The 21,875-nt window shown below is 41.0% G+C and overlaps 2 protein-coding genes across 2 annotated transcripts in view; both read right to left on the reverse strand.

Annotated features, from left to right (window-relative positions):
• The window catches only part of kansl1l (KAT8 regulatory NSL complex subunit 1-like), a 31,337-nt gene extending 29,248 nt beyond the window's left edge, over positions 1–2,089 (reverse strand). Inside the window, exon 1 of the mRNA XM_088605749.1 lies at positions 1,887–2,089. The gene's annotated coding sequence lies outside the window, so the exon portion shown is untranslated. The remainder of the gene's footprint in view (positions 1–1,886) is intronic.
• A 2,132-nt stretch (positions 2,090–4,221) lies between these two features.
• Positions 4,222–20,816, reverse strand: acadl (acyl-CoA dehydrogenase long chain). The gene is made up of 11 exons (XM_088605750.1): positions 20,491–20,816; positions 15,929–16,102; positions 13,814–13,951; positions 12,881–13,045; positions 12,451–12,517; positions 10,183–10,347; positions 9,518–9,619; positions 8,947–9,060; positions 8,404–8,531; positions 7,740–7,826; positions 4,222–7,031 (listed from the first exon to the last, which is right to left on the reverse strand). The coding sequence occupies exons 1-11, from the start codon at positions 20,586–20,588 to the stop codon at positions 6,938–6,940; spliced, it is 1,332 nt and encodes a 443-aa protein (XP_088461876.1). The 5' UTR covers positions 20,589–20,816; the 3' UTR covers positions 4,222–6,937.
• Positions 20,817–21,875: the final 1,059 nt, after the last annotated feature.

Genomic DNA, 21,875 nt, shown 5'->3' on the forward strand with positions numbered 1-21,875 from the left:
TCTGTTTGGATATTTGCTTCAACGTTGTCATGAATTCTTCACACCACTTTTATCTTAAGGTAATCCCCTGTATTCTCGCAGAGGAAGTGTATATCTTTCTTGATGAAGACATCAGGCTCTTAGTGAACTACAGTACAGTGAAGTCACTGCACCACACAATTCCACTATACTATTCTCAAGTCCATTTGAAAAGACGGCTCTGCCCCAGACTTCAACAGCTTATAAAGATCTCTCCAATTCAAGGGCACATAGAATTGAGACTCCAGTTTATGCCTATGCTGAATGAATTTCCATGACCTCACAAAGCCACCTGTTATGTGAACAAAAACAGGGGAGTAGGAACTATTACAACCAGACACAAAAGCAACTGATCTCACTTTCTTTCGGAAGATGAAATGCTACAATTTAAAGACATTTTGTGTCCACTAGCCTTTATAACACCCTTGTGCTTAAGCACAAGTTTTACATAAACCAGTATTTGAAGTTCACAAACCAATCAGCTTAAATTTCACAGCTTGGAGGTTCGTTAATAAGACAGGATCCTCCTACTGAATATTTAGGGGGCCATTAAACACATTTATGCTATTCACTGCTTAAACTCAAGTCAACTGTCAATTTTGCCAGTACAACAAGGAACAAGAGGACGATAACAAACAAGCTAAAATAAGATAAAAGGTTTGTTTTTCTTCTATTCAGTACCTTCTATTCAAGCCATTTTCAGTTAAAAAATTAATAACATAAGGACAATCTCCAACTCAGATCCTTTAACACAAAATATATTATATTAAATATTAAAATACTGTATTATATATTAAAATATACTATAAAACTCTTGTGTCATTTAAGGTCACTGAGGATCTGTTTATTTGCCTCTATTTTAATATTAACTTTCACAAAAGAGTACAAGACCAGAAGACACTGAACATTTGAGAACAGGGATAAGCTATGAATGGCAAACGGCAGACTGCTCCGTTTTGAAATGAAAAAGACTTAAGACAGCAGTCGTTTATTATCAAAAACAGATATTATTAATTAATTAAAAGGCAGAAAATAAAGTGAGCACATTTCTTGCAAAAAGAGGACGTATTAATATATGTGGTATAATGTCACTACAGGAGAAGCTCATCCTGAATAACAAAAGCCGTAAGAATAAAACCTACATGAATCGTGTGTAAGGAAAACATTGTGACTAGAATGCAAAGCCTAAAATCATAGTCTACCAAGGATAGCGCTGATGTGACGTTAGTCGAAACACGAAAACTCATTTTAATAACTACTTGGGGAGAACTCTGGAAAAATAGAAATTCGTTACAGATGTGATTATTGGCCAAGGCACCCTTTGTGACCGTGTGTGAACCTATACTCAAGTAAAACATGCAAAATAATTGCTTCTATTTGTACAGGCTATTTCTATTTGCTAAAAAAAATTAGGAGCAAACCCACTTGTAAATCGAAGACGTTCTAAACAGTTTTCAGAGAAGAAAATGACATACTTATGTTAATGAGTTCACAAAAGTAAAAGCCGCACTGACTGTGGGCTTGAACATTATTAACCAAGATTCAGTGTGCCCATCAGAGAGAAAAAAAAAACACTGAAATTTAAAATGCCAACTTCTCCCCAGAAGTCACGTCGCCCCATAAATATTCAAGTGCCTCCCTCGGCTGATCTGCAGATGAACATCAACGGGATTGAGAGAAGGTAATTTTAGATGCGCTGTCACCTGCTGTGTTTGATGCTGAATGAATATATAACCTAATTATAAGTTAACACAAACGCTCCCCAGACTGAATCTGAAGCTCCCTCCCGCTCTCCTCCCACTCGGCGGCTCTCCAGAGTCCCCGCAGAACAGACGAGCAACAGTCAAACTCGAAAATAACGTACTCACCGGCGTTAGGTCCCTTTTAGCACTCAATTCATGGGAGAGGTGGACTTGTGGGACTCGTCCAGTCTGGCATGAGTGACCACCTTTCCAAAATCTGTATTTTTAAGATAAAAAAAGAACGACAGGACGCTAACAAATAACAGTAACAACAGCCGCCGAAACTCCTCGCCCGTTCACTACCAACTGCCTCCAGTTCTGTCTGTCAGCGCTCCACCGCCCCAAGGAGGGCGAGACTAGCGGTGGGCGGGGTGCTTATGCAAATCGTGTTCCCCGGTCCCACCAATCGTTTCACGAAACTGTTTCCTCGTAGGTCGCCATTTCGGTTCTCATTTACCGCGAATTTGAACAGCTCCCGCTAGTTCTACCTCAGAGCCAAAATGGAACCAGTTTCACGCACCCTCTCCCCCCTCCTCCCACCCACCCAGAAGCCTCGACCAATCAGAAAGAAAGGGCGGGAAGAGTGGGGTTGTGTATTTTTTGGTCCATGGCCATGTGGTTTTGTGTTTTGGCTGGAAAGAAGGGAGGACGAATCAGACGCTGTTTACAAGAGTGATCTGTTTCAGGCAAAGGGTGGTCACTTATTTCCATATTTCAACGAATTAGATCAACAAAGTATATTACGGAGAAAGTTACGCCGTATTCGCGGCGGTATTAGATAACATACGAAAACAAAGACTTTTTTGTCTGACAAAAAATCAAAGGCCTGACTGTAACAAAGTAAGGTTTTGTGTTTTTGTGAGAGATTTTACTTTTTATGGAAGGAAAACCTAATGTTTACATATCATGGGTTTTGTGCTAGGAAGTTTAAATGGGTTCATTCGGTTTGTCATTCTCTGATCACGGACTGATGTTAATTTAGGTTCAAACTAGACTAGGTCTAATCTGGGTCTGTAAAAAAGGAGCGGTCACAGTAGTTCCTCACCACATGTTGAGAATTTTCTTAACGTTTTCTTTGTAATTACAATGAAAAGGAATAGCATTACTTTTACTGTAGTTAGAGGCAGAGTGTCCAGTTGTTTTTTTTGTTTTTGAACGAAGACATTTTGTCGAATTTGCTAGCTACAGCTGAAGTGGGTTCGTCACATCTTGATGGACGGGTTAATTTGCCAGAGTGTTCCTGTTCGAACCCAAATTCATGTTTCCTCCAAAGGAACTAGCATCGCTTCTGCTAGCTGGTTTCCATCACACTCACTAGAGAAAGCGTCTGAGATACGAAACCCCATTTGCGGCTTAATCTAAAAAGTGTAATCGTCATTTTTCTCGACACAAGTTTTTGTGAGCTGAACAAAAGTCAACGTTAATGTTTGCACATACAAGTCTGAAACTGATATTCAGACTAATGGTGGAAATAAGGAGAGCACAAATGCACTGAACAAATTAAGAACAAATTAAGAAAAGGTTTCCGTCTTCTGTCGGAAGAACTTTGCTTCTTCCACAGATGGAAAGTGGAACATCCAGTACGGGAAACCTGACATGGAATGCTTATCCACTTTCGTGGCTGAGACTGGTGTGTCTGATTGAATGTCTCTTTCTCCAACACTATGAGAGCTGAATTAAAAACCCAATGTCTCTGCTGTCCTCATTTGCTTCATTGGAGAGATTATGCAGAGGAGACCATTTTTGGATCAGAACAATCATCAGAGAAGGCACAGGCAATCATCTCCTGTAAGATCATCCTGCTCCTTGCATTATTCCCAAATGGGTGGTGGGTGGGGAGTATGGATCAAGCTAGCCGGTCATGTTGCTGAAGCCAAGACCCCGGTTTCCTTCAAGAAGCAGGTGATGAGAGGATGAGACGCTTGGATCTATTAGCTACTATCAAATGGGCTGGATGAGGCCTCATGCAACCCTTCTTATGTCAATCTTCACAGATTCATAATGAATAAAGTGATATTGAACATATTCCAATGCATGTGGTGATGCAGTGAACATATTAAAATATGGATCCACCGTCTGAGGACCTTCTCGACAACCAAAAAGCTATCAAGCAGCATAACCCAGACCGCTGCCCAGAAGCTTCTCTGTCATAAACCGGGGAGTTTAATGCAAAAGAAAACTTGTATTGACTGGTTTTAGGCTCCTGCTTCATTGCATGCATACATAACAATCATAGTCATCACTGTCTAAAGTCAGGAAAGATTTAATTAACCTAAAACAATTGCTCAATATTCAGTGGCTGTCTTTAGCTTTATCTTGGGAATATTTGTCCTTAAAGGATGGTAGAGAGGTGTGAATATAGTCTTCTAGTGACATACTCTGCACTATGAAATATCAGATGTTTTGTATTGGGTTATTGTAAAACTGTTGCATTCATTTTCTGTAAAAGAAAAAATTACACTTTATTTCAGCACGCCGATTTTTATTTCAACGTCCAGTTTCTTCCAGTTACAGTTATAGTTATTAAATTTTAAATGCAGAATCACATATTACTTTTTCTTTTGAAACAGTCCAGTTTGGTACCTTCAGTTACTCTGCACTGCTCAGGCGCACAGAATAGACATGGACAGACATGGGCCATGCATTCACACATTTACACTTCCACAAGCTCCACAGTGCCTCGTGGCAGTTAACCAATAACAGTGCTGTCTGTGTTTCACAAGTGAAATCAATTTCTTAATGTATGCTACTGAATGTAACTTCTCATATTTAAATTCACAGTTCCGTGTAATAAATCTGCACAAAAGGCTTTAGGCAAGACCCTGTGTATCTTCTGAAAAAAAAAAAGAAAATAACACACCCATAATGTATCTGCTGTTTAAAACCAGAATTAAAAAATCAAGTGCATTTTAGGAAAATACTGCAATTTAGTGCTGTGAAAATGGGAGCAATCTCTGTGGAATAAATGACTGCATGTCAGTGAGAGAAAGGTGAGCTGAGAATTTTTAGGACTTCCATTGAGAAAACCTCATCTGAAGGAAGTCATGCTGCTGAGTGAGATGAAGTTTTGATGTCAGGTCAGAACATTTTTATTGTGATAAAAACAGTTTTCCACTGCCAACTGCTGCCATTGTCAAACCAATAATGTAGGAGGCTTTTCATAATTGAAGGTTTCAGAGTAAAAAATGAGCAAGACTATGAAAAAGACTTCAGGATTTTCTCTGTTTCCAGTTGCCAGCTGCAGAATTCTATAGGCATTTGCATTAATCCAGACAGCAAAATGAAAGTTCTGTCCCTCTGTCTTACATATTCATGCAAGTCTTTTGTATTTAAAGCTTTTATGCTGGAATCTGAAATTGCTTTTTAGCAAAGTGGTATTTTTGTTCATTTACAACACACTAATTGCTCTCCTTTTTCACAGACCATCCTGTATCTTGGATTGCAGCTTCACAACGACCCAAGGCAAAGGTGTTTGGTTGATTTTAATCACCCTGAATCTTACCGTGAAGTCCATGTGTGCACAGGAAGCCTTGTGTGGTGTTAAAAGCACTAATGTCTCTATTTGTAATAATAATAATAATAATAATAATTGCTTACACTTATATAGCGCTTTTCTGGACACTCCACTCAAAGTGCTTTACAGGTAATGGGGACTCCCCTCCACCACCACCAATGTGCAGCATCCACCTGGATGATGCGACGGCAGCCATAATGCGCCTGAACACTTAATGAAAAATCAAACTCCAATAAAGATGCGACAACTACTAAACTCTTGACCATAGTATACAAGGCTATAATAGTCCTAGTGGCTAAAAATGATACCCAATTAATTCAACACATCAATTACTAAAATTAGTACACTGGTACAACAGGAAATAATATCCTATGGAAACAGACAACATTGATTTAAAAAAGGTTTGGTTGGCTAGCCAACTCTTTACACAAGCAACAACAGTAATGGATATACACAGGGCATATGATATGGAGTATGAGAGCTTCAGTAGGCTTTTGAGAAATTATTATACTGCAAACTGCAGGTGGTAGACATTCGGGGAAACAAGTGTTTGGAATAAGAAATGGTTATTACATAAAAAGGGGGTTGATTACTCAGATTGGTGCAATGTACTTAATGAAATACATACTGTACATAATTAAAAAGTTCATAAACGTTTGAAGATGACACCAAATTAAGCAGACAAGCACTGTAGAAACAGCAAATAAGACATTTTAGAATGTAGGACTGGACAAACACCTGGGTGAAGACATTTAGTGTAGACAAGTGCAGGGTTTTGCACAGGAAGTAGATAGATAAATACAAAATGGGAAACACTGAGACAGAAGATGCTTCTTATCCTAACAAAATACTAGGATATTATAGGATCGTTAACTCAAGTTTAGTTAAAATATTTAGTATACAGGTATGAATTTAGAATATTGCACAGAATTTTGGTCACTACTTTATGGAAAATACTGTATATTGCTTCTCTTATGTCAGTCCAGAGAAGAGCAACCAGATACATTCTGGGACTTAAAGACTCTCTAAAGAAACTGAACTTTTCAGTCTTGAACCGTGAAAAGTACGAGGGAACGTGATACAAGTCTTCATGATTCTCAAAGGCACAGACAAAGTCAGCCCAGCAAATTTCTTCAGAATGAACAGTGAATCACAAACAAGGGAGCACGAGTGGAAACTACAGGGAAGTGCATTTAAATCCAAGAATAAGAAGAGGCACTTCTATATCTAAAGGTACAAGAACAAGCTACCCAGCCATGTTGGTGTATTAGTACCCTACATTCTTTTAGTAAACAGCTACACATACTGGGGTCCTGGTATCATTTAACTGCTAACTACCAAACCTCCCATTCCACCTCACATTTGTAACTTTTCTTTTGTGCGTGTAGTTCTAAGAGAACTCCAAATGCTATTAAACATGAAAGCTGTGAAGAGAATGTACATTCAATAAACTGAGTATGAGTATTTTTAATAGAGACATCATTTTGTTAATAAATCCTTTGTTCTACTATATTGCTAAGAAACCCCTACTTTCATCAGAGACACCACTTCTCATTTCTACAGTGCAGTATCAAAGGCTGACCAAAAGAGGGCAGTGACGCTGGCATGTGAATATGCAGCGCAGTAAAAAGACGCATCTGAAAGAAATGTCAAACATTCCCTTTCACTGCCCTCCAACGATGCTGCGTGCAATCAGCTCCTTCATGATCTCATTAGTGCCGCCATAAATGGTCTGAATCCGTGCGTCCACAAAGGCTCTGTAAGAAATGAAGACATTCAGATTAATACAATAATAATGACAATGGGAGGTAAATTTCTAACATCAAATGCAGTGCTTTCATAGTGTGCAAAGGTGATAAATGTTCTCCGTTCATCCGTCCATTTTCCAACCACTTTGTTTAATGGGTCATGTGGGAACCGGAGTCAGCTGCTGTGGGAACAGTGAGCTGCTGGCTTTGTATGAATGTGTGACAGATATTTTGATAGCAAAATAGCAAACAATACTGGATCACATACAGTAACTGCCAGCTGTCTACAAATACCAGAATCCATGTAGAACCAATGACTTTTTGCAGCTAGCAAGATGTGGGGTTGTGGTCTGGTTAATTCCAGTTTAGGGACAAGCCTCTAAAAATCAGAATTTTTTTTTTAACAATTTCCCAAATCAACACAGAAACAGCCTGGCATTCCGATTGTCGTTATTACTCTCGTAATCCACTGACAGACAGCGGATCCTTTCAGCCGGGTGGAAAGGATCAGCCAGCTTCCTCTGCAAATTTCGCCATCTGCTGTCACCAACGAGTTGACTATCAACAGGCAGTTGTAAGAATGGAGCGCAGCGTTGTGGTGTCTGAAAATGCTCGTGTATTCTTCCCTGCCTGTTCGGCACGCAATTCTCCTTGGTGCCAGAGACTAACAGAGTCACGCTGTTACAGCCCTGCTGTCTGCAGTGCTCTGTCACTCACTTGGCAATGGGATATTCCCACATGTATCCACTGCCACCATGGAGCTGCAGACACTGTGTGGCCACACGGTTCTGCAAGTCAGAAGCCCTGAAGAGACAGCAGAGATGTCAATCAAAGACACATCCGCGAGAGGGTTTTCATAATGCTTATCCACAGAGTGACATTAGCCCAGTGCAAGAAGCATGAAAGCACACGGTACCTGATGGTCCATACAGCAACAAGCAACAAAGGTCATCGTGAAGCATTTATGCAAGAGACCTCATTTGTGGTGACCACCCTAGTGCATCAAGGCACTCTGCACAACTTGTAACAACGCCTTTCACATCCAGGATGTGAAATGTGTGAGAAAGCTAAATCTGAAATACACTATTCATTTCTAAAATCGCTAATCAAGGTTTTTCGTTTCTAAAAACACATGCATAAATAATAACCATCTATATAGCCCACTTGACAACATATGGATACAAGGACACTTGTTGTTTAATAAAAAAAAAAAGACTATTTTGCTAAGCCTGTAAAAAATTGAAGTCCGGAGGGAAAATAAGCCATTTAAAAGAAGAAAACACAGAAAACAAAAAAGGTGCACACACCAGCGGAGCTGATTGAAATGACCTGCCGGGTAATAACTGCGTGTGGGGAATAGTACGCGAGGGTGCACTCTCACCAGTACTTGGCCATGGAGGCAGTCGCCGAATCCAGCTTTTTCTCCAAGTGCAGCTGTAAACAGCTGTCCACAAAGGCCCGGCCCACACAGATCTCCGTCTTCATCTCTGCCAGCTTGTGCTGCACCGTCTGTGTTGAAATAAGCAGCAGAATTCAGCGTGTATGTAGGGGCTGATATCACCAAAGCACGGCAGCTCATGACAGCCGACTGTTCCGGTTCACTGCTAAAGAGCACGGCGGCTTGTAATCACACAATGATATTGTATAGATTGGACCTACAGACTTTTAAAATGATGGTGTGTCTTGGATAACTATGTTTTTCCACTGTGTCAAAGCCTCCCCAGCAAGACCTGCAGTGCCGATTTGATACTGACCCTGCCTGCTTGTGAATTCGATAGATGTGGTTTGTGGGCATTGGCAGCTTTTCATGGGAGATCAGCCGCTGCGTCTCTGTTCAGAGGCAGCAGACGCCTGACCCCTTGTCTCTCTCACTGCTCAAAACCCCTTCAGGGAAAAGGGTAACATACAGTAGCAGCCAACTCACCTGCAGATGCGCGATAGTCTTGCCGAAGGCTTTCCTCTCCTTGACGTAGCTCTTTGTCTCTTCAAACATGAACTCAGCGCTGGCGACAGACAGGTCAGCAATCACCAGACGTTCCTGGGGTGACAAAGGTAGCTTACACTCATACCAGCATTTACAAGAGGAAGACAATTATGGCAATGAAGTGTGTACTAATCCTTCTGATGCACTCGAAAAGACCAATTCAAAATGATAAGGACCAGAAAAGTGTTTTTAAAAGACCAAAAAAGGCACAATTATGAATTCACCTGTTTATCAAATGACAGGGTCAAAAAGTAACTCCTACCAGTTTGTAATAAAGGGTTTAATCAGATGGTCTCTAAAACAGTTTGAAGTGCTTTTCATTATGTAAGAAAATGATTCAAAATTTAGATTCATTAGACTGTAGTGTATGTTACACATACTAAATAATGGTATCCTTTTCAAAGCCCAGGACAGAAAATTACCATTACTCTGTGTTATTACTACATTCTTAGTTGCTGTGCCTTCGTGTAAATAAATACTGAAATACTTGAAAATGAGATGCCACTCTTACCTGTGGCAGCTCAGCCATCAGGTAGTAAAAGCCCTTATTAACTTCGCCAAGTAGCGCCTCAGCAGGGAGACGCACATCCTCAAAAAACAGCTCGGCCGTGTCCTGAAGAGACAGAAGATGGATCTCTCAGTCACCAGGTTCACCCACAGTGCAGGGACACAGTGCAGGGACACTCATTCCTTGGATGGCCTTGTATATTCCGGGCCAGTGACCTGTAAATCACCTCAGAGCCTGGTTGGGAGTTATTATAATTATCTGGCTTATTAAATTATCGGACCAACTGTATAACTGAGAAAGTGGGCAGAACAAAAAAACAGAAGACGCTAGGCCCCCCAGGGATTGAGTTTGAGCCTTTAACCGTAGGCCTGTCAGAAATCATGCGTCCTTTGGGGAAGAATACCTTGAAGAGCACTCACTGATGACTCCACTCAACTCACTTGGCAGACCACAGGGAAATACTGTAGATGCGTACATCAGCACGGCTAGAGAAGAAAAAGAAATTCCTCACTTCTCTGGCCGCGTGCAAGAAAAAAAGGACCAAGTCAGAACCTACAAAATCGCAATATAACAGAGAACACAAACAAGTGGGTTCATCTGAAAAGGAAGATGCTGTAAACATGCCCCATAGCTGGTGGTCATGGTTCTGTAGTGTGACAGCCCAGTACCTGCGCCTTCAGACCAATCTTGCTCAATTTGCGCCCCTTGTGGAAGCCCTTCGTCCCATTTTCCACCAGGAAGAGACTGATTCCATGTGCTGCTTTCTGGGAATTAAGGTCCGTCACCGCCACTACAATCACCAAGTCACACATCCAGCCATTACTGATGAATATCTGGGTAGAAGGACAGAGACAGAAGGCCATCAGGACAAGCTCCCCACCCATCACTGACCCACCTGCAGTGGTGATTTAGTCTGTAGTTCCACTACATATCAGAAATACAGACCCTAGTAACTCCGCGTGTCTACAATAACTCGACAGCATGTACAGTACGTGTCAGGGTTCACAGTCAACCTCAGTGTTAATACAGTAAAGGCCCTTGCCTGGAGCTCCGGTGTTGAAAGTTTGAGCCTAGATCATGTTCCCAACTGACTGAGAAGGATTTCCCAAGAGGCATAACAATTGGCACCTGCCAGCTTGCATTGATGTGATTGAGAGATGTGTTGCAGCTACTATCAACACTATCTAACCTTTTGGGAGCGGTGGAGCTTTCCATGTGGAAAAAAAAAGATACATTCTTCTTTTCTCCAGAGTGAAGGTGGGAGTCGTTACCAGATTGATGAGTCTTAAAAAAACAACTGATGATTCTAAACTTCATGAGGTTGAAAGACATCTTCTTTACACTTACTGTGCATGACTTGTACATTCTGTACAATGTATTCTTAAAAAAAACATTTGTTGAGGATATGCAGCTCATTTGATTTGACAACTGGAGCCCAAATGTGAATAACAGCAAAACCAAGAATTGGGAAGGCAATTTGGCCAAAAAAAAACTGTTTATCAGCATTCTGGGTGTGGGCAGGACAGACTCAGGGAAATGAAAACAACAGTAACGGGGATTCAAACTAGAAAGCAACAAAGTAAACAAAGAACAACTCACTGGTAAAAAAAATAAACAATGCCTTCAATTAACATAAACTGTCCATACGTTTTCCCCACTTGGCAAACAATACTATTCAAAGGTCATTCACAAGTAAACAGTTCTGGCTTTCCGAAAAGACAGCAAGAGCAAATAAAAATGAATAACAGTGCCTATCCAAATAGCATCTGATTCTTTCAGATCTCCAGTAATGTTCTGCTTCGGTGAAAATAGGTTTGTGGCAATATAAAAAAACAGTCTGGTGTGGTTGGGGAGGATTCTAATCCAGTGATAGGTTAAAAAAGTATTTTTTTTCCATTTGAAAACCTCCAACTGGCATGAAGAGCACGTTCAGCAATAGACTGATTCATCCATGGTGCGACAGAGAGCGCTACAGGAGGTCATTCTTGCCTTCTGCCATAAGACTGTACAACGCATCCACCTTGCGTCTTGGCAGAGGCAACATTGACAGTGACCTGTTTCTGGACTGAACGCATCTACACATCTACTGCTACATCTGTTCTCTTTCTTTTTCTTTTCCCGTTTACAACCGTATTTTGTGCAAAATATGCCAGGGACCTGTGCAATACATTTACATCTATATTTATATCTATATCTATATTGACATCTATATTGTGACATATGTGTGATATGATTTTTCTGTGTACTGTTCTGTTCTAGTCTGTTCTTTGTGTGTCCGGACTGTGAGTAACTCTTGTATTGTATTGTATGTATTGTACTATTATTATATAATTTGTTACACTGTGGCTGTGTTGTCTGTGTTAAGCTGCTGTTGCACTGCAATTTCCCTCACGGGATCAATAAAGTATCTATCTATCTGTATACCATGTGGAGTTTTTTTTCTCCAAGCTTAGGCACCCCATAGTATAGAGCATGATGCCTTCCCAAACTGAAGCCCCCAAGAACAAAGAACTCACCACCTTCAATAGGAGAGACTGATAGGGTCTCAAAGGGCAGCTCGACATTAAACGTCTGGTGAGTTCTGAGATTTATAAACCGTGAGTTTTATAAGATGTTTTAAACTGGAGATGTACAGTACAACAGGCCGGGCTTACAACTCTGCTGCCAGCACACTTACTGTGCGACTGACGCACAGCTATTACTACAGGGTCTTCTCGTACATCATACAATGCTAGAGAAGGGACACATGTGGGAGACGCCTTAAATATACTTTTCGTTTCACACCACTGCCTTATACAGCCGATGAGGTCCTCGTTGCATAACCAGCACTTGTCAAGAACGATCGAGTCTGGTTTGTCTTCTCAGGATGTTGGGTAGCGAATGCTCACTAGATGTGCAAAATAAACTGAACTGAACAGAGCACTTGCACATGGTACCTTGCTCCCATTCAAAATCCAGTCACTTCCATCCCTCTTGGCATAGGTTTTCACCCCTTGCAAATCACTGAAAAAAGATGTACAAGATGTATATTGACAGTGAAGGAAGCTACATCTTGTATCAGCATCTAAGAAAGAACATAAGCATATTGACAGTGAAGGAAGCTACATCATTTATCAGCATCTAAGAAAGATACAAACAAGAGGAGGCCATTCAGCCCATAGAGCCTGTTTGGTAGCAAACTAGCCCATTAAGATCTCATCCTGTCGTTTCCTAAGAGAGAAGCCAGTGTGCGACTACCCAGTCAAAGGGCTGGGCAGCTTGTTCCACACTCCCACAACATCTTGGGCTAAAACAGACTAGTTTAGCTCTGCCTGCCACTTTCGAAGGAGGTACGTGTTCCCACCCTCTTGAAACTCGGTGCCTCACCTGCCTGCCCCAGGCTCTGTCATAGCAATGGCACCAATGCACTTTCCTGCTGTCATCTGAGGGATGTAGCGCTCTATCTGGCTCTTGGTGCCATAGTGACTGATGTAAGGCATAATGATGTCTGAGTGCAATGAAAACCCTGGTCCAGTGCAGTTCACGTACATTCTGAAAAGCACAAACACACACACACTTTTAAGCAGAAACATTGTGTCTACTGTACATTTCCTCCTCCACGACACTCCTGGCAGTCAATCTCAGATAGACAGCTCAGAGAGCACTCCTCACAGCTTCATAAAGCACACAAGGGTGCTATCCAATACAGACTGTTTATCAGAGCTGATGGTTTTTCAAGAAATGCACAGAATCATTAAGCAATACCAGACATTTAACTTTACTTGCAAGTTTAAATATGTAATATTGGCTCATTTTTAAAAAGTGGCCATATTGTGACTCATACAGCACTCTACTACAGCAAATGTAAGTCTTTAAAATGTAGGTTTTTGTGAAGCACAAAGCATGTGTTTCAACCCTGTGAACACTCACCCTTTGCACAAAGCACACAAATGTTTGAACATAAAGTTTAAGTGACCCTTTGGCCCATCTGACTCACTCGGTTCATTGATTGGAGAATATCACGTAGCTCCTTCCTAAAAGAATCTACAGTAAACAGCATGGCTGGGTAGTTTGTGCCATACAGTACTTTACCCACAACCCTTTAAGCAAAACCGGACCTCCTGTACACAGTTTTAAATGTGCTTCCACGCGGTTTACCCTTGCATCCATCCTCAACTCACCGTTTCCACAAACCCGCCACATCACTCATTGCCTCTGCACTGACCAGCCATTTTCCTTCACAATTGCTTCAGGAAGTCTCCTCGCTGTTCCTGTTGGACTACAGTGACCTCCACTCCCCCACCCCCTCCCGTTACTCACTGCTCTTCCCACATCACAGCTGCGGACAGCAGGTCCCCTCCGACGCCACCGTGCTCCGCAGGGATGCACACTGCCAACATCCCCTGCTGGCCTGCCTTCTCCCAGACTTCCCGGCTCACCTGTCCCTCCTTCTCCCACCTGCAACACAGGGCGGCAGCTCAGGATGAGCGTAGAGCTTGAAACCAGAGAAGGCCGTTTGGTCCAGGCAGCTAGTTTGTTTCTTAGTAATTCAGTAAGCGGTCCACAATCTCATTCAGCTGCTTTTTGAGAGATGCCTGTACGACAGCTTCAACGACATGGCTGGGCTGCTTGTTCCAGACTCCCACAGCTCACGGTGTAAACTAGAGCCTCCTGTAGAGTCTGGAAAAGACGAAACATTGCATTTCTCCTTCCTATTTCGCAGACTCCTCTGCAGTCAGTGTACACTGACTCAGCTCCCCACCCAAACATTTAAAATTCAAACAATTTTTCCCATTTTTGTTGGAAAATGCCACTATAATTTTAAGCTATGGCTCTTCAGGCATTTCTGATAATCCTCTTTCACTCATGCTTCCTGTTCATTGCACTTCTGTTCTTTAACAGGAGTTTTTTTACTCCACTGATAAATTGACTTGTTTCTCCTTATAGTTTTCATAACAAAATTAAGAAACTGCATCACTATTTTCTAGACTTTGTTAAACATAGGGCTGTGTTAGAAGCAGAATATCTTTACAATATTGCCATCTAGTCTCTGCTGTAACCCACTACACTCTGCTCGTTTCAAACTCAGTTTCATTCCTCCACAGTCTGCTTTCCTGAAATTGCAAACTTTTATTTGGGATTCTTTACTGGTTCAACTTCAACATACACTTTTAAATATACCATAAAAGACTGCAAGAACAGATAGTTCTCTCTTTTTCAGCGATTCATCTTGACAGTTTGGAAAGATAGATCAATCTAGGCATTAAGGAACAAAAAAGTAGACATGACTAACATGTTTTCCCAATCTACAAGAATAGTAACTTTTTTTCCTTTATACCCATATAAATTTTTCAGCATAAAGACCACATTGTAATTGATATGTCGGTCTGGAGGTCTGTAGCAAACTCACATTATCCCTTGAATGTATTTTATAGATCCGTCAAGGTTAAATTCTTATGTCTCATGTCTGAATTCTCTTTTTGATGTACAGCACTGCCCCTTTCCCATCTCTTTGGAATGCTGTGTAACTAATTGCCGGACATTTAGTTAGAAGCATTTAATCAGCTTATGAAAGAAAAAGAAATCCATTCATTTCTTGACCTTGTGTACCAAGTGTAGCTCTCCTTGGCCCTATCTGTCCCAGGAGCCCCGTGTGGGCTCTGCACACGTAGACCTAATATCTAGAAAGCAGATAACTCTGCCACACAGCAACACCAGGGCCTCTGCAGTGGCAGAACTCTACATAGCCCAGATCTCAGATGGAACTGACGTCAGTTCTGTAACTGACCAGTGTCTGGGCCCGAACCTTGTTATATTCGCCCCTTCTAAATTCCTTCCACCTCAGCGACTGACAGACATGAGTCTGAGAAACCTGAGACGTGGCACCAGCAGGGCATGTTGCCGTTCTCTCTGCCCCTGCCAGAATTTGATAAAAGTCGCTTGTGGGCTCTGAGCACACACAGCGCCACTTCCTAGACAGAGGGGTAGCTCCTCCAGGCCCATAGAGCAGGTGCTCCGGCATAGGAGAAATCTACATGGCACCAGTGACTAGTGTGGCTCCCTTCATCCAGAGTTCCGAGGAGGGATTGATGGCACTTCTGTAATTCTGTAACACTCAGTGCATGAGCCTTGTTCCACTTGCAATATTTGAATTCTCCCCCCTCTCCATTCCAGCTGATATGCTTTTAAATTTCTCTGTAGTTCCTCGCCTCAAGTCGTCTGGTGCCCATCTCTTTTTGTTTTTGCCGAGAATATGGCTTTCCAGTGGCTGCAAAAGCTGAACCTTCTTTAGCGCACCTGCAGGACTTCCATCTTGGCTCCAATAATCTGGAGCGTTGGCAGGTGCCCTGCAGTGGAACTGGGAAACGCTGGACCCTGTGCCGTGCGTGGAGTCACAAACAGTAAGAGGACCAGGACACTGTCTGAGATACCTACTCCGCGTGGTAGGGGGCCACCTCCACCTGAAAGAAGCGCCTGACGTTCTGTCGGAAAATGTCGTGCTCCTCGGAGAAGATCCGGCGGGTGCCGATGTCCATCATACTCTTGGCACTGGAGGTCTCTGGGCGGAAGTTCTGTGCCTCGCTGTGCCCCCACTGGGTGTGTTGCAGCCTGAAACACAGAGCACAGCGCTGTCAGTCACGCTCCCTAAGTGCTAGAAGGACAGCAAAGCATTTAACGTCAAGAAAGAGCGGGATACTCAAAAAAAAACACAAGGTCTACTCCGTTTATGTGTTTGCAAAAATATATTTTCTTTATATAAAAGAAAATAGACTTCTATCCAGAAAAGGTGAAATATCGTATTTTACTTTTTATGCTTAGTTATTGCCATCGACTGTTTATTATAGCATTATTTAATATACAGAACTTGGGTTATCAGTGACCTATAGTATACATAGTATTTCGTAATCCGGGACAAAGGTTACTGGCAGTGCAGTTTGATTTGAGTTGACAGAGAGACTGCAAAAGTATTTACAATATGTCCCCACGCTAAACCAAGGGTCCAAAAAACGCTTACCTGTGTAAGACGTAACACATGACTGAAAACATATTTACATTTAAACACATTCATTACACGTTGGTAATCCCCTGTTTCCCTAATCAAAGTTTTTAAACATGTAAAACAGAAATTAAAACTATCCGAGTCTATGGACTGTCCCTGAAGTGCTAAACCTGAAAAGCAGTTAAATATCATAATACAATATGTATTTCTGTAGTGCTAAACACCTGAAGAAACTGGGGTAAACGTAGCTTGAAGTTCGAAAACAATTTTGGCACGCCTGTAGCATTTTTATGAAACCTCCTAGAGTTGCGAGAACACTTGCTTTGTGTATAAAGTACATCATGGCTGTTTTCACAGCCTTCACTTGTCGTGTTTATGACATTAATTTCACCACGCACGAATATTCTTGTGTCCATATTGTAGTGTCAAACAAATGACAAAGTTCAGGTGTCTGTGAAGCAGAAGTCTCTTTATTCATATGCATATGGAAGTCCGGCTTGAAACCACCAGACTTAAAAAATAAGTAGCTGAAGATGGTCCTTTATACCTTAAAACACAAAGAGTTACTATGACATACTGTATTCTAAACAAATGAGAAAACAGCAACACCTGCCAATTAATTATATCTAAGTTGCAGACTAGACAACAGTTAGTTCTTTTCAGATTCTGGGCGTACAGCCAGCTTACCAAATACATGCCCGTTATCTTACTGACCAAGGACAGGCAGCATCTTTATATACATTTGAGCACAAAGCCTACTGTACGTCAAGCTACTAGACTGCATAGTTTGCGAAAACATACAAAAACACGAAAATGATATTATCACACTTCCCGGGCGTCTCTCTTATCTCTTCATTCTTCAATATCTTCGCAAGGGAAACACCTACAATGCTGCAAGTAAGTGTTTCACAGACTAAGCAGGTCCTCTGACCTTTCCAAGCCTTGCTTTGGGTTGTGAAACCTCTTTTATTTTTTTACGATTTTTTCAATACGGCACCTATTAGACATGCAATACACTGGGATAGGGAGGACTTCTTCGTGACTCAATAGCACTTGAAGCACAACATTAACAATGCTACAACCAAGTGTTTTACACACCAGACAGCCCCCCTCACCTTATACAACCTTGCTTTGAGTTGTGAAACTTTTCTTTATTTTTTATGATTTTTTGAAGATAACACTACAGGTAATGCACTGGAATAGGGTGTCTTCTTAATACATGGGGATAGGGGGGTGCTATTCACGAGTCAATGGCTTTTCAAGCACAACTTTTAAAATGCTGCAACCAAGTGTTTTACACACTAAGCAGGCCCTCTTATCTTGCACCATCATGATTTCCAATGTGAATCCCTTCCATAATGTTTTACTATTTCTAGAAGATAGCACCATTGGACTGGGATGGGGGGGTGCTTCCAGTTATTTCTGGGTTTCTTGTATTTTATTTCAGTTTCACATTGGTTCTGAAAGTTAACACTTGTGCAAGACATACTGTTTTGGGGCATCTTAAAACCTTTACTTAACTTTCTTTGTGAGGGGAGTTATCCTGAGAAAAGATGTACTTTTCTTTACTGTTTTCTTGATTTTCAAACATAGCTATTATGCTATGTTGTGCAGTATTTGGTGGCTGTTTACTTATCAATAGTGGAAGCTCAAGTAAAATGATCAAAAACACAGTTGGACAGTTGTTGAAGCTGACACACAACCAGCTAAAGAACTGCCCCTTGCTCTCTGTATTAAACCTTGTTCACTCAGTAGTTTAAACTAAGTGTAAAGTGCTATGAAGAAGAATGCATGAAGATACTCTCACATTTTTATGAAAACTATAGTTTTTAAAATCTTTTAAATGATGGGTGTTCCTACAGTTAAAGGACCCAAAGAATCTAAAAGCTTTACAGCTCAAAGGCAAAGTATCCATAGATTTTGCCAAAGCTATTTGAATCAAATGGCTTTTTAAATTCCTTTTTAGGAACATATTTATAGCAAAACAATTATGCCTAGGGACGTTTTTTTACAGCAAGAAATTATGTTCTGTCTGTACAACTGAAACACATTTTGGAGTACTTTCACAATGCTTTTCTGTTTGAATTAATCCAAACATTTCTGGCTCCAGCATGCCAAACAACATGGTCTGTAACATCATCCCTGAAGACATAGTCTTCCCCCCTTTGTTTTAATATTACTGGATAGAACTCTGAGCTGCATACATATTTTATCATCAAATTTGTCGCATCTGATTTCTATAGTTGCGATGGTTGTGCATGCATGTAATAAGGAATACAACGATTAAAAAAAGATTTGATTTATCGATAAACACTTCTGTGTTTCCTTTTTGTCTTGCTGTTGGATTCCTTTTACCCTAGTTTACAGAACCAATACTCCTGCAGATAATCTTATAGTCCTTCCACTGAACTATGCTTCGTTTCTTTCAAATCTATCACTACATTTCCTGCTTGCAAAACCTACCACTGTGACATTGTGCAAACCGTACCCTCATCAGACCAGGGTTTGCAAAATGTACATATGCAGATATCTGAAAAAAATAGCCAGGTATCTGAAAGAAAGGCTTCACATATCAAAGCAAGGTTATGATGGGTCAGTGGGCGTGCCTAGTGTGTAAAACCCTTGGTTATAGCATAATGAATATGGTTGTGCAAAAGCTATTGACTCGTGAATAGCACCCCTCTTTCCCCATGTACCGCCTCTCTAATGGTGCCATACTGAAAAAATCATAAAATAATAAAGAAAACTTTCACAACCTAAAGCAATGTTGTATAAGGTGAGGGGGTCTGCCTAGTGTGTAAGACACTTGGTTCCAGCATTGTGAATGTTGTGCTTGAAAAGCTATTGACTCGTGTATAGCACCCCCCTATCCCCATGTACCGCCTCTCTAATGGTGCCATGTTGAAAAAATCATTAAAAAATTTAAGAGGTTTCACAACCCAAAGCAAGGCTTGGAAAGGTCAGAGGACCTGCTTAGTGTGTAAAACACTTACTTGCAGCATTGTGGGTGCTGTGGTTTAAATGCTATTGGCTTGTGCACAGCATTCCTCTATCCCAGTGCAGAGTGCCACATTAAATAAAAGCACGAGAAAAAAAGAGATTCAGAACGCAAAGCTGTGTCAGTCTTCTGTGTGAAAAATCGGTTTGAACATCATGGGAGCTGTTTTTACTAAGCTGCTGAGTAAAGAATATTTGAATTTCGCTGCTGTCAGCAGTATTGTGAATATAGTTGACCCTTACCTGAATGAAAACAGGACATAAAGAAAGGGTTTCAGAAATCAAACAAAGCTTTATTCCCGTGCTTACAGGCTGGGTTGGAGACTGCGCTGTTTTGCTTCCTATGGTCATATACGGGTTTTTCCAACGAAGCCGTATTGAGCAATATTTTTCGCGTTTTGAAGCTGTGTACAGAGCGGTCCCCCCGGGTTCCAGTTAGTGTGTAATTACGCATCGATGAAAAAACTGAGGTTTAAAAAAAGATAATTAGCTCACTGATAGTTTTATGTGGAGGCTTTTTAAGTCGTAGTCTTTAAAATGCATTTGGTTTGAAGGCTTTCTGTGTTTCCCTTGCGAAGATATGGACAAAAGAATATTCGTGCGGGGTCAAACAAATGGCTTAAAAACGACATAGTGAAGGCTGTGAAAACAATCACAATGTACAGTACTTAGTACACACAGCAGGTGTGTTCGTAACTCGAGGAGGTTTCGTGAAAACGCAACGGGCGTGCCAAAATCGTTTCCGAACTTCGAGCTACCTTTACCCCGTTCCCGAAGAAGGCTCCATGGCCGAAACATTGTTTTTTCTTCTCTTTTCAGCATGGAATAAACCTATTACTTGTTCCTAAACAGTTCATATGAAATGCACCAGTTATTAATGTAGTGCTGGTATTGATCTAGTCATATTTACCGATTATATAATACTGTGCCCAAAGTAAGCATACTGTACAGTGCAGTACTACTTTACATCGAAAATAAATACATTTAAAAACAGGCTTACCTGAGACTTCCAACAAAACCAGCTTTCTTATTCAGTATTCCGTAATGGAAAGGCTTGAAACCGGAAAGGCATTTTCTTAAAATAGGATTTAAATACATTTCGGTTTAATTTCGCGCAAAAGAATAACCGCACAAACTTCCTTCAGTACAACATACGGAATGCAAAGTTGCAGAAGCTGCCCAGAGGAAAAACAGAACGAAATAGGCTTGCGCCCTCCGATGGCTGACTTTGTAACTATTAATAGGAACAAAGTAGCAAAAAAACAGAACAGCTCGGCTCTAAGATAATTTCTCTCCAAGTGGACCTTCATCTTGTGTTGCACTTGTTTTCAGTTCTGGGTGAAAAAGGCAGTGTTGGCCTAGAAAGAGTTGAAAGAAAAGCAACCACTATAGTTCCATGTCCAAAGGGAATGTAACACACATACTGTATACTGTAGGTGGGTAGCTGCGTCAGCATGCGTAGGCTGCAAAGGAACAAGTAATAGGTTTATTCCATGCTGAAAAAAAGAAGAAAGAGAACACAACGTTTCGGCCGTGGAGCCTTCTTCAGGTGTGAGAGAGACAGGGCAGTAGGCAAAGGTAATGTAGCGGGAGAACAAAGGTTGGGAGGGAGGAGGAGTGAGAGGCGGGAGCAGGGGGACAGAAAGAGAGGGCAATCAAGAGGTGTGAAGTCAGAATGGGTGCAGAGAGGTGTGAAATGAAACTTCCAATGAATGGAGAAAATTTAAAAGAACAGTAGTCTGTCGTTAAGGGAAGGGAGAATGTCTGATCCTAGCTGCAGAATAATTTTAGTTTCGGTGGTCTATCTGATGTATGAGTTCGGAAAACCGCCTTTGAGAACACAGACGGAGAGATTACTGTATACTGTAGGTTAAAGGAACTGACCCCTCTAGTCTTGAACACAGGACATGAGGAGGAGACTACTGTACATAGAAATATTCAGAGTTCTTAAATATAGTCAGTCCAGTGGATTCATTTATGCTGTGCACTTAGTTTTGTAAACGTCTTGTGATAAACATGGTAATTTGTGTATTTTCCCATTGTCCCTGTTTCAATATGATACCCATTTTCAATCTTCATGTTTCAATAACTACACAATAAATTAATAATGTCAAATAAACAGTCACAGTTGCTCAAGTAATTAATAGATTTCAATATAAATATTACATATGTATAAATCATACAGTATATGGTGAATAGCCAGCTAGCAACTATTGTCCTAAACAGAGAGGATTTGGTTTTATTGTATTTACAGTATCAGCATTTCGCATGCTTGAACACTTATTAGTTTCAGAAAGCATCCTGGATACAACTGTTGTAGGTTGTAAAGAGAGTCAAAAACCATACCGAGACAAGCAAATCTGTAATTTATAAACTGATATTAAT

The sequence above is a fragment of the Lepisosteus platostomus genome, chromosome 14 (genome assembly GCF_059453375.1).
Source record: "Lepisosteus platostomus isolate fLepPlt1 chromosome 14, fLepPlt1.hap1, whole genome shotgun sequence".
NCBI classification, from domain to species: domain Eukaryota; kingdom Metazoa; phylum Chordata; class Actinopteri; order Semionotiformes; family Lepisosteidae; genus Lepisosteus; species Lepisosteus platostomus.